The 13,854-nt window shown below is 45.6% G+C and overlaps 1 protein-coding gene across 1 annotated transcript in view; it reads left to right on the top strand.

Annotated features, from left to right (window-relative positions):
- The first annotated feature begins 923 nt into the window (after positions 1-923).
- The window catches only part of LOC119176732 (PH domain leucine-rich repeat-containing protein phosphatase 1), a 49,635-nt gene continuing 36,704 nt past the window's right edge, over positions 924-13,854 (top strand). The window contains exon 1 of the mRNA XM_075877248.1: positions 924-1,415. Within this exon, the coding sequence (XP_075733363.1) occupies positions 1,063-1,415 (353 nt within the window). The 5' untranslated portion in view covers positions 924-1,062. The remainder of the gene's footprint in view (positions 1,416-13,854) is intronic.

Genomic DNA, 13,854 nt, shown 5'->3' with positions numbered 1-13,854 from the left:
TGGATTGTCCTCCAAGGGGACCAGGAACGCAGCATACCAAATACGAGGAAATTTTGTTGTTGCAACACGAGGAAAAAAACAGAAAGAAAACACTTTGAAATTCGTGATGTTCAATTGTGTAGAAATATTGGCGCGAAAGTTAACAGATAAAATTTCACCTTCATTTCTCTTTCAATAAATGCACACGATTGTAGAATTAAAGAAAATAACATAATTAAAGAATAATTTACGTGCAATAACTGACTCAATGCTTCACTTTCGCTTTAATTGTGGTACGCCTGGTGAGCAAGTGAACCTTGCATGCATGCAGTAAAGGACACCACGCGCAGAACCTTTTCTCAGCTCTTGTTTTCGTGTGTGTTGCAAACGGTATCTGCCGGGTGCATACGGGGTAACCATGCATTCACACACGTGTGAAAGGTCGTGCTTTCGTCGCACAGCTCGCACTTGTCACTTGCGAATCCCCGTCAAATGAATGCCTCTCGCTCCGGTGTTGCGCCTTCGACCTTGTCGAGAGAACGGGATGCTCCCCCGGTGTTTCCCACGATGGCAGCGGAGAAAACTCAGGAACCGCAATCAAAATACGGCACGCACCGCCGCACGGTCGCTTGAGCACGGGGGGAAACGGCGGCAGGCGAAGTCGGGCGCCCCGCCCTTTTGATGGAGCGTGGGTCCTTTCTTCTTGCGGCAGGTTCGCTCGGCTTCATTCTGGGGCGTCTGGCAAGAAGGAGCAGCGAGCGCGAAGGCGCCGCCGCCATTGGCTGGCGAGGAGGTCCAGGAGGGGGGTCCTTTGAACGAGCGAGAGACCGTCCACCTTGAACGGGGTCTGCCTCGGCAGATGGTGCAGTCTTCCTCGGGAGTTCCGCTCGGTCACAGACGCCAGGTGCGCGTGGTCCTCCTCCTCCGCCGGAAGTGCAGGCAGCGTGACTGCGGTTGGAACCCTCCGGCATGGTTCGCATGGGAACACGCCGTGGATGCCGTTACTACGTGGGGCTGCCGCAATTCTGACGACACACCGTCACTGGACTGCGGTCCTTCAAACCGAACGCGACCGGCCAAATCATGACGGCTTCGTCGGAGTCGAACGAGTCCGAGACCGGCTCGGACACGGGCTTCGAGACCGGCTCTGATCCCCCGTCGGTGGGCAACAGGGACACTCCACGCACCTCGCCGTCTCCCGAGGTTGTCAAAGAGGATGTGCCGCTCACCGGACAAGTGCTCGACTTGCGCCACCGAAACCTCGAGAGCCTTGTCGTGCGTGGAGCCTTCTCGGAGACCCTGGAGCGCCTCAACGTGGCTGACTGCGGGCTACGCAAGGCACCAGAAAGCATTTGGGATGCCACCAGCCTTGTGGTGTTCAACGTGGCTTCCAACTACCTTCAGGAGATCCCGCCAGAAGTGTCCCGCCTGCACAGGTGAGCCCACTGCGTCTAAGGAGTGCACTGATTCCGAAAACAGTGCGCGAATTCAGAAACGCCCCGACGGGATGTCATCCTTTCAAAAGGGAAAAATCCGTCAAAGAATTGGGAGAGACGGTCCTCCTGTTGAATGTATGACAGCCTGTGCTGCCCGGCACATGAGATCTACATTTCTTCACGAAGTGTTCGAAAACGAAAACCATGCGTTTATTCGCTAAATATTGCTGAAAACAGGTCGTCGCGTGAGCAAATCCGCTTCTCGCTTATGTTTTGACACGTGAACCACAGTCTGAACAAAGTTTTGAAAGTACCTGCGTGTCAAAACTAGAGCGATGGGCTAGCTGACGGTTTCCATATCGTGAACGACATATAAAGCAATATTTCTCTTAAATATTTTATTTCCTTTCGGTTATGTACTATAGACTGCTATATCATCCACTTTTCATTAAAACTGCAACGTACATTCAGAGAGCAAATGGGCAATTGATATTTTCAAATATAACATTAAATTTGGACAATCGTACAAAAGTAAGATGTCATGTCGCTACAAAGGATCATACTGACAACAAGTTTGTTGTTAGTAAGTTGGTCTTTGGTACTGACAAGACGGCTCTGGTAATGATACACCTAGTAACGGTCTTGGTTGAAACTACGAATAATGTTTACGAATAATTCTAGCTAAATGCTTTCTTATGGTTATAGTTATGGGTACGAGTAAGCAAATGTTTTCATTCATAAAAAAAAATTTGGATCTACCAATTGCATTCCCAAACGGTATCGATGTCACTATTGAACCCTTTTAGTTCTTACGCTCCAGTAGCTTTTTTGCTTCATGAATGTGAACCTTGGGACCTCATTAGCCAAGTTCTTTGATTGAAAGCTTTCTTTGCCATTGATGGTCGCCTTCCCTTTGCTAATACGTACGTTCAGCGTTAGGTTCGACCACATGGAAGGGTCGAGTATTGCAGGGCCGGTGTTCACAAAATGTTATTTATTTATTTATTTATTTATTTATTTATTTATTTATTTATTTATTATACCCTCAGGGTATAAATATATTACAGAGAAGATGGGGTGTACATAGTAAAAAAGAAAAGAACAAGTATAACAATAACAATAAACAGTAAAATGGAAGCATTATACAGAACTACGAAAATTTGGTAAAGCACGTTAGAGAACATCTATCAAGTAGTTAAAAGCAATGTCGAAGAAACAATCGTGTAACATTATAGTAGCCTTGATAGTTCAGTTGTATTAGTTATATCCGCTATGAGGGCAGGAAGGTGGTTCCGATCTCCTGCTGTCCTGGGAACAAATGAGTTCGAGCCTTCAGTAGTTGAAAAATATGGTATAGTAACCTTATGAGGATGATCAAGTTGGTGTGTGTGAAATGGAGCTGGGTTTACGAACAAGGAACGAAGTTCGGGGTTATCGTAGTGCACACCTTGTGAAAAAGACGAATGTGCGATTGCTTTCTACGGGCGGCTGGAGAAAGAACATTAAGAAATGTTTTAATGCTTGTGACATTGGCATTGCGGTTATAGCTACACACAATAAACCGAGCACAGCGATTTCGCACTGCCGCAATGCTTTGTATTAATGTAGAGCTATGTGGGTTCCAGACAGATGAGGCGTATTCTAGCTGAGGACGGACGATGGTAGTATAAAGCAAAAGTTTTATTGATAGTGGGGCAAGATAAAAGTTTCTGTTTAAGTAACCTACAGTTTGATTCTCTCTAGCTATTATGCAAAGAACGTGATGTTTCCATGATAGGTTACTACAAATGTGGACACCAAGGTAGCGATAAGAAGCGGTAGATTCCAATGAAATATTGTTAAGCGAGTAAGACGGAGGAGTATGTTCTTACACTACTCAAGAGAGCAAGTTGACGATTGGAGCAAAGGGGATCTGTACATCGCATAGTGTGCGTACTAACGAAAGGCTTCGTGAAGTCGCTCCTTGGGCATATACGTTTACAAAGCGTTTACGCTCGTATACAGTCCGTTGAGGGCTGGATTCCCAAAGTGTTTGGCCGGTAAGTGTCCGTTGTCATTGGTCGGTTGCTTCAGCTATAATATGTCCAGCACTGAGATAATTACGAATTCACTTTCGAGAACAATAAATACTTAGTCACTAAACGTAATTCATGCTCAGATATAACTAAATGTGGCGAAATTACGGTGACGTCTTAAACTGCAAAGAGTGGGAGCGAAAACACGAGCGTCTGTTAACCCAAAGGAGGCACGTTTTCTTCCGCGAGCACTTGGAATATCTAGTAGACAGCTTCATTGACTACATGCATGTATCTGTCCCTCAGTAGCCCGTATCCAAAAAACATGTATAAATCTTGAAACATTTGCAAAAAAAGACAATGACAGCCGTTTACTACGCCGGGCATATCATTAATGAACGCGGCCAGCCGATGAGAAAGGGTACACTAACGAAAGAGAACCTTTGTGGATTCAGATTTGATTCAATAGTTTTGCTCTTCACAATAAACTTCGCGCGGTATGCGCACACTATACTTTCCGCTCGCAAGCAGCAATGGTGAAATGCTTTGCAAGCTTTCCATGTGTTTTTATAGTTTCCATGCGACGTTTATTCCCTTTTATTTCCCAGAATACCGATGATGGCAGCGGATATGTGGATCATCTTTTTGCTCCGAAAGCAATTGTAGTGCAGACATTGAGTGACTTGTAGCCACTTATCTTCGTATTATGTTCGCATATGTTTCGACTATGGCTCTTGGAGAGCATAATAAATCCGGCGCCAGGGTTGTGTACTGAAAAACCGACTTACGATTCAATTGTTTGCAAGGAAAAGGTTCAACCAATCGTAACGCTGGGTATATCAGTATTGAAGGTAATTAGCACACGGCATTTACGAACGAAAAGCATTGTGAATGCGGCTCCTGATTTGTCACCTGTCCTGACGGTTTTTATTACGGGATCGGCCATCTCCCGAAAACCTACTTATGGTGGCTTCGCTGCCATGACGTCCTTGCTTTAACATTTGCAAGAAGTGAGTCCCATAGATAGATATGTGGGGTTTAACGTCCCTAAACCACGCTATGATTATGCGAGACGCCGTAGTGAAGGGCTCCGGAAATTTCGACCACCTGGGGCTCTTTAACGTGCAACCAAATTTAAGCACACGGGCTTACAACATTCCCACCTCCATCGGAAATGCAGCTGCCGCAGCCGGGATTTGAACCCGCGACCTGCGGGTTAGCAGCCGAGTACCTTAGCCACTAGACCACTGCGGCGGGGCGAAGTGAGTCCCATGATACACTCGACAGAGAGGGCCACGAGCGCCGCGCGAAGCGAGTTACGTCGTTCATGAACCGATGCCGTGCAAGCGCAAGCACATGCGAAGAGAATTGCGGTGAATGTGTGGGTATACAGTCAGTTTTACCAACTGCTGTCCAGCAAGGCATGTTGTTGAGTTAGTCGGTTCATGGTTTCAAAACGGTTTCAAAAGGGCGCGTCCACGTGTAGCCGTTCGAGGACACGGCTACACGTCGTGGACGCGCGATAATATCGAAACTGAAGCCATGGGTTGCCCATTGCTACACCGCACGTATGCTGCCAGGAAAACACTGAGATTTTGAGCATCCGGCAGGTGACATTCGCATACACAGATGGACTACCGGATGACTTGGAAAACTATTCTTGAGCAGTGCGCAATAAAAAAAAAACAATGCTTAACTTTGCGCTCATCTTTGTGTTTTTGTTTTCTGCTTCCTTTTATCAGGGAGGTGACATTAGCACGGGGGAAAAAGTGCAATAGAGCAGTTACGACACGGAACCATATTGGCATTAAAATGTTAGTTGAGCGAGGACAGAATACACCCACATGTTTGAAATCGGATCTGTAACGGCGAATGAAGCTACAAATGAGACGATTTTATCCGAGCTGTAAATAGTCGCACTAAAGTTTGTCCGAAATTCGGCGCTGACGACTATAGATATAAGAGGAAACAGTGTATCAAACTAGCGAAATTAATGCGCGCTAGTATAAGGATAAACAGTGGTAACAAAAAACAACCCTCTAGCATTTCACTTTGCTGAGATGGAATCCAATATTGTCCCTACGCCTAGGCTATCATACTAAAGTACACGACGGGAAATTCCAGCTGCCTTCACGGATGTGAAAAACTCACACGGGCCATATCTCGTGTCTGCCACCGCATAACGAATGCAGCCTCGCCATCCCAGGGAGCTCGGACCTTCGCGGACAGGTTATGCAAAGCAAGCTTTGAAGCTGCGCATTCACGAGGCCATCGCGATACAGAGGGAGGGCTGCACTAATGGGGCCATAACTTGCGGACGCACGACAGGAAGCCAGCCGAGTTCGCTCAACAGCTGCACCAAAACTTTGTCTCGCGACAGTCTCTCGCGCCCGCAGCGCTCGAGTTGCGGTACGGGCGGATCATTCGGCATTCCAGGCTTGAGCGTCGCCTTCTTGAGGGCTATTCAAATTTCCCCCACCACTCGAAGCACGCTTCTAGCGCGCCGAGTCACGGCGCGAGCCGCCAATATGCGGCGCGTCTTTGGTTACGGTTCACAGGCTGCGGCGAAGCGCACTTTGCGGTGGCACCCCACCTGAAGAGCCGTGAACGTTTGCGAACTGGCTCGGCGTGCCGCCCTCCTTCCACCGGGAACCGAGGGAAAGCTAACAGAGCGGAGGGGAAAAAATCGAGCGAGAAGACCGGGAATATATATATTGTGCGGTGCAGGTAAAAATGACCTTCAAATTGCTTCCAGAAGAGCACAGCGCACGCATGTGCGTATTTGTGTGTTTATGCGTGGGGGTGCGTTGTGCGTACACGTACAAACCCGCGCGTAATGGACTCTCGCGGACACGCGGCGGCTCTCCGGGCGGCCGCCGGGCTGTGTGGTCACGCACGGCGCTGCAGGATTCACGCTTCGTGGCCGGCGACAACTGCAGCAGCACCGCGCTGTCTTCTACTGCTTCCTCTGCGGGCTCTCTACTCGGCCTTCATATTTTTCTTTTCTTCCGTGCCTCTTTTCCCCTCTGCCCCCACCTTTGCTTGGAAATAGAAAAGTCACGACGATGACGACGACAACTGCCATGGTCCCGTGTGCCGCCGGCGTGCAACACCGCGAGGAGCCGGGGGACGTTGCCGCTCTGCTCCGAGCTCGGAGCCGTAAATAATCGCTCCGAGGTCCTCCCCGCGGCCGTTCTTGCATTAACACTGGCCGGCGGCAATGACGGAAACGCGGTAAAAAGCCGTCTCTTCCGCCAAGCGCGCCGGTCCCGCGGAAAGAGATCGTTGCGCTGGCCGCGGAGGCCTCCTCGCTCACAGCTATTAGTCTAGCTGTGGTTGATAACAACAGAAAGGGAAGTGATTACCGCAGGCGAAAACAAGTAATACGCGCTACATTTACCATAGTACTGTGTGCTCTGGCCTCGGCGCTTGGCTGAAAAATACTCGCAAACTCTAAGCATTAGCCTATTTCGTTACGAGCATGCCACGGTACATTATACATTGTATAATTGGTAGTACAGCCTCGTTATATTTGACGATAGTTATAGCGCGAGAACAAAACGACGACACAGAGACAAGGAGGACACGCTCGTGTCCTTCGTGTCCTTCTTGTCTATGTGTCGTCGTTTTGTTCTCGCGCTATAACCATCGTCATGACATACCAACTAGCCCAAGCTGCCACATTTCTACGTTATATTTGTTTGCTTACCTAAAGAATCAAGCGACTTTTGAGTTCTTCCTAGGTCCCTCGTTTTGCTTGTTTGCTTAATTTAAATATAAAGACATTGTGGGTTGTCAATAACTGCATGCGCACAGCAGAACCGTTCCAACGGGGGTATCTACGAAATAGTGGCCATTTCAGGCTGACTGAAGCGTATTCGCAAAACAGCACCGAATAACGCATAGTGCTCCGTCTGACTCGCATAACTTCTGCTAAACTTCTTCGTTGTACTGTAGTTAAAACTATAACGACGCAAGCGGAATAAAAAAAAAAAAAACGTTGGGCCGCAAGTGCAAAGCCCACATTGCGTCTCGTAAGGCGACGTAAAACAAAAAATAAATAGAAAAAAACTAGTGGTAATATTGCCAGCGTTACGTGCAGTGAACCTCATTTCCGCCACAACGAGCCGTTACTGAAATGCAGCAAGCGGTACGAACAATGTACTTCCGGCGGTTGAACAGCTATCACTGCGAGCCCGTCAGGCTGTCTTCCCCCGTGCAGCGCTCCGTGTCACGCTCGAAAAGTCGAATTCGTCGACGCTATAAGTGGTTGTCGCTGGCGCGCACCTGTCTGGGAATGGCTACGAGTCAGGTTGGCGAAGCCCTAACGACTGAAACGACCTACTTTGGACGAGAATTCGTATACTAAACAAACGAAAAACAAAGAAAGAACATATATTTATCTCGCAGTTATTCCCACGAGTGAATCAGACAGCAGTTTTAAAGACGACGATGATCGAGGCAGCGAAGCAGTGCAAAAACTCAATAATATGAAAAATGTACAGTGATGCATGCTTGCAGACGAAACGTACAGCACCTACGTGTCCGAGATCAACGTTTTTCATAAAGAAGAGTGCATGGCCAAGGGAACCAGTCCCATGCAGTAGCTCGGCATTCATGCAACATGACAGAACCACACAGAATACCATTAATTTCCCTTTAATATAACAAGTACACTATTCTATCATCAATAAAGCGGAGAGCAAAATCAACGTTGACGTCGTGTAAAGTAGCAGCAAGAGTAGTCGCCGACTCACATTCGTTGCAAGCTATATGGTACGGCAACCTCTTACCGCAGCAGGCACTCTATAAGCATCATGGTAGTCAGTAAACGCACAAAAATTCAGCGTTTTTTTTTTTTTTATGATGACAGGTGGCGTCCATTTATCTCTTGTAAGGAAATATATGCCGTATCGGGCGTGCGTACGATACTCCAATATATAAAAGAAAGAAAAAATAAATAAATAAATAAATAAATAAAGAAAGAAAAAAAGAAAGAAAGAAAGAAAGAAAGAAAGAAAGAAAGAAAGAAAGAAAGAAAGAAAGAAAGAAAGAAAGAAAGAAAGAAAGAAAGAAAGAAAGAAAGAAAGAAAGAAAGAAAGAAAGAAAGAAAGAAAGAAAGAAAGAAACCGACCGAGGTACGCCTCGCCGACGTTAATCACTGCACACCGATAGCACTTAAATGCTCTGAATACGCATGACTTCAAGGAATGTAACGCGCTTGGCTGCCCAAAGATGTTTTCCGGCGCAAGGGTAGATGTATCTGTGAGATCTTCTATAAAACATATATGAACTTCCACCAATTTGACGAAATCTCACGCTATATTCAGGAAGCTGAAAATATCCTAAGGGAGTAAAACTTTCTAAACTGAAAGTTCAAACCTAATTTATCCCACTTTCTGAGCCTTCCCTTTCTATGCACACAATCTGCCAACTCCTGATTGGTTTTCAATACGATTTCAACACAAATCTTGGATTTATATCAAATAAATTATCGATCTTGCATCGTAGTGCATGCAATGCACAATTTCGAAGTTCTTTTTTTTAGTACCACATAAACAAGTCAAACAGTAAACCATGGAGCTTGTAAGTTCGGGCCACAGTTATAGAAATCACAAGGTGCAGACATATCATCACCATTCCTATTATTGAGCTGTGCTAATGAATGTTTCCTATAGAAGGGCATTTTAAGTTATACTCAACTGACGCGCACGATGCTTATGGCAAAGGCAGTGCGCTCAGTGCATGCGTCTCTTGACATCTTGGTGCGTTTTAAGGCATTACCAATTTACCATAACGTCCCCTCCATTCATAGGTCTTTCTCCGCACAGCAAATTTCTCAAGTTCATTTATTAATTTAGTTAATTATTTATTCTGCTTCACACTTGGCGTTTAGGATATATTGAATGAGGTATATATGTGCTAAATTGTCTCTGCGACATTTCCGATGTACATAAAGTATGATGTATACGAAGGAATGTATAAGAGGACGCAAAACGATCGAAAAAAAAAGAAGAAAGAAAACGTGAGCGATGAAAGCCATGATAACGCCACGCAACGTAAATGCCAGTTCGAGAGCAAGGCCAAAAGTATAGCTGTGTCGCGTTTTGTTTACTAACCGCGTCAGCTCATGGTGTATGCCCTCCATGGTCAAAACGCGACGGAACGCGCCTTCATTCCCGGTGCAAGGGTATGCACTATAGCCAACTACGTACACGTCCTGCCCCTGCAATTCCGGGCAATGCCACAGACCTTGCTAGAGAGGGTAAAAGGGGCACATACAGCCCCGACAACAGTTAAGACAGACATCGACATTCTACACTAATTCGATAGAGGGACCACTTTTGAGAAAATACAGCGCGGCGCAGTGTGCCTATGTCACGGTTACTTTACTTTGTGCGGTGAGTCCCATTTACAAATGCGGTCGTAGCCTCACGATAGCCCCGCCCACGGCTGCGGCAGCACTCTATCCAGTGCGCACAACTATGTAGCGATATGTATATATGCGCTCACAACGCTGGCTGTACACAGCATGTTAGCTCGCGACCAACTAAAAGGCTTGGCCGCTGGCCTCGAAACCGCAAGCTGGCTTCGGCAACGGGTGTCCCTGTCTTTGCTCCTGCAAAGCCTCGTTTGATTAAAAGCCTGCAAGGCCGAGTTTCTATATGTCTAATTTGTGTTCGCCCTCCGAGGGTGGAGGAAATAAAAAAAAACAGCAAAAGCGGAAAAGGAAACAGACGCGGGCTGCCGTGCTGCAGGGCGTTCACTCATTACCGATGCGATTTCCTCGGCTGTTTGCGAGCGCGCTTTGTCTCGGCACCGGTAATTCGGCTCCCATACGCATCGCTTCCCCTTCACAATGCTATAGCTTCCCATCTATATCGTGCACGAGCACTCGGCTGCACGCAGAGGCGTACTGCAGAGCGCGGCGAGCAATTGTTCCGAGCCCGAAGGCGAAACTGGCGCTCGTTGTGAAACTGCCCAGTGAGAACTCGAGCGATCATTGTGGCCAGCACTCGAAGGCGGGCTATATAGGTGTGTGCGTCGAACGGCCGAGTCAACATCGGCTTTCCCCGCCGGTGCGTTGAATAGCAGAGCCTACCGGAGATGAAGTTCTCACTTGCTCATTAATTCGGCCCTCCGATGGCTCCACTGGTATACGCTTTCCTCGGAGCTTTCTCGCGAGCACAAGTTGCTCAGCATGACGTGCAACAACCATTGGTGCTGCGGCCGCCTTTAGAGATTGTAAACGTGCACACTGTGGTCGACGCCCCATGCACATGTAGTCGGCCTGCCATTATGCTGACTCACCATAAAACTAATTTATAAATGGCGAAATAATCTATATTATTGCGATCACTTTGCATTCAGCTTGAACTCGTTGTTACAGGCAGGCTGTAGATTAGAAGAGGAGTTCTCCATTTCTGTCTTTCATAGAGTTTCGCACGTGCATACATATCCGGGGTGAGCACGCTAATAGCATCCAGTTTGCTTCTGATATTGTCTAAATTTCCTATTTTAGCAGTTTTTATGGTAATATGAAGATGCGACTGGTTGCGTCGAAAAGCGCCAAGCCCCACAGCGTCTGACACAAATACCTGTTTTCGCCGCAACCAGCATGAAAAATACAGCGATGCTGAAGATAGTCGAATACGCATATCTTCTAAGCACAGCACTGCTTCTTTTATATAAACTGGATTGTGACATGAAGTGCATTCGTGCAGGCTCACATAGCTACATATATAGCGCTGAATATAGTTAAGCTAAATTGGTAAAATTTAGTATCCAAAAATTTATTTTAATTGTACAAATCAAATGGACCATGCATACTCGCGCCGAGAGCTCCAACCCAGTGAGACAAAGTGCGAGAACAAAGCACATAAAAGTTTATCAGCGTCGTTTTCACATTCATTAATTCACTAACTCCCTATGACGTCATATCGACATTAATTTCTTCAGGATATTCGGTAATTGTTCCTTAAAGCAGATTGCATTAGAAGCAGTTCGAAAGTAATCGGACTGCTAACATATACGGGCATACTGTTATGGACGAAGAACAACCGGAAAAGCAAAAAATAAAGAAAGCGCCTATTTTCCCCAATCACCGAAAAAAAGCAAGCGTCAAAGTAGTGCAGGCACATGCAATTTTTAAGCAACACTCTACCCGTCAAACTGTTTAAGTGGTTGTCGATATAGTGTTCTTTTAAACACGCAAGCACACGCTTTCTCGTGTTTACGCACGCGCGCATTTCCTGTGTGTGTTAATTGGTTTGCCGCCATGACCGTAATAATTTACCATGGGATATTAAAAACCCAGCGGCTTAATTCAGAACTTTAGCAAACTTCTTTTGGCGTAGTAATGAAGTTTACCGAGATTAACAATGAAATGACTGTGGATGCGCGAAAATACAGAGATCTGGGTTAACTTTTATTCATACATGCATAGGAACATTCTTGTTCGCAACTCATACAAATGTTGCAAGTAGTCACACTGGTAACCTTTTTGCTAGCTGCAGCAGACACACCATCTCAGGTTGCTACACACACACACACACACACACACACACACACACACACACACACACACACACACACACACACACACACACACACACACACACACACACACACATATATATATATATATATATATATATATATATATATATATATATATATATATATATATATATATATATATATATATATATATATATCCTGTAATTTTGCTTAAATTCTGTTTCGTTCTACATATAGATAAATTATAAATGCATATATAGAAAAACATCTTTATAACGAGGTGTAGCGTCCGTGCCACACGCTAGTTTATTATATCCGACATTCATTGTCTAACAAATCTGCAATCTGGCTCACGCAAGAATAGATACAAAAATGCACTATTGTAGGCTTCAAACCCCCTATAAAGAACTTCGACACATATGAGCTTCCAAAGCTTTCACTTCCTGTTCACATGGTTGCGCAACTAGTCAAATACACTTTTTTTCTCGCCAGAAAACTAACACATCCGCAGCCTTTCGAAACGGTTAAAAAATAATGTGGTTGTTGTCTCAATATTTACCTTGCTTTGAGACTCTTGTAAACTGAATATTTCTTCGATATCACGGCAACTTTCGCGTCTTCTGTTTCGTTGTAAAAAGAATAAATATCACATAAATAAAGGACGACCAAACAAAGTTCGCATTTTGCTCACTATAACCATTAATTAGCTAGCTCAGTGTTCGTTATCGCGAGGTTCATCCAGACCCGTATCCAGATTTTTTTTTTTTTTTGCGGGGGAGGGGGGGGGGCTTTTTGAAGATCTCCACTGTTTTAGAAGAACGGGTATTTTCATTACTTATTTTTGGTAAAATCAGAATTTAGGGGATGGGCGGACTAGGGCGCTCCCAAGGCTGCCGGCCTGGGTTTAACTATAATCGACAAGGACAAGGCGTTCTTAATGTTCGCAAACGTTACAAAAGATGGCATTTGTGCTCTATTAAGTGCAAGTACCCTTCTATCTCAATTCTAAAGACACCGGAAATGCAGGCTTATGCTGCGTTCACTGTTGACGCATACTGTCCTATGCGAACATCCCATTATAAGGATTTGAAGAAGTGATAGACAATGATTGAGCAAGAGATGCCCGGTATATGGGAGATAAACGTAAACACGCAGGGAACAAAAACTGAGGTGGTTCGTTTATAAGTGCTGTTCGTGTCTCGGGTTTTCTCCGTGTGCCTGTTTGCGCCCAATTCATCCAGTGAATGTAAATTAAGTACTTCTGGTCTTCAGTCTATTGAAGGCATTTCTCATATAGTATATAGACTGGTGTGAAGTCATTGGCGAGTTTTCGGCTAGTTGGTACATTATAGGGTCTTTAGCTTGTAGTGCGTTTACTCCTTTAGGTTACCGTGTTACTGCATACAGGAAAACATCTGCGCATGAGCGGACGTTTATACTTTTCGAATACGCTTTGCGCACAGCCCTATCTCGCAACACCATCATTGTTTGTGGTCGCGCAACGTCCAGCGCAAACTCCTGCAGCAAGGTAAGCCGAAGTAAACGGTTGAACAGTGATCAACAGGTGAACAGTGATCACCTTGTTTCACCTGTTGATTGCCTTTCTTTCTCTCTCTCTTTATTTTTTTCTCTTTCTTTCTTTCTACCTTTCTTTCTTTCTTTTGACGCTTGCAGTGGCATTTAAATCAAATTTATCTGTTTCGACATCACTATACATTCTGTAAGGTTTTCACAACGTGATAAGAGAGAGATCGTTATCCATAGCGCCGCTCTGGCAGAGCAGTTATCGAACTACGCAAATATAGCCTGCACGTGTATTTCTTCCGGCATGGTACTCCCGCCGAAAATACAGAGCACCGATTAGGCCGCAGGCAGCAAGCAGCCTTACTCGTGTCAGCCACAGT

Source organism: Rhipicephalus microplus, chromosome X (assembly GCF_043290135.1).
Source record: "Rhipicephalus microplus isolate Deutch F79 chromosome X, USDA_Rmic, whole genome shotgun sequence".
NCBI classification, from domain to species: domain Eukaryota; kingdom Metazoa; phylum Arthropoda; class Arachnida; order Ixodida; family Ixodidae; genus Rhipicephalus; species Rhipicephalus microplus.
The sequence above is the reverse complement of the archived record's forward strand: the minus strand, read 5'-3'. Positions and strand labels throughout refer to the sequence as shown.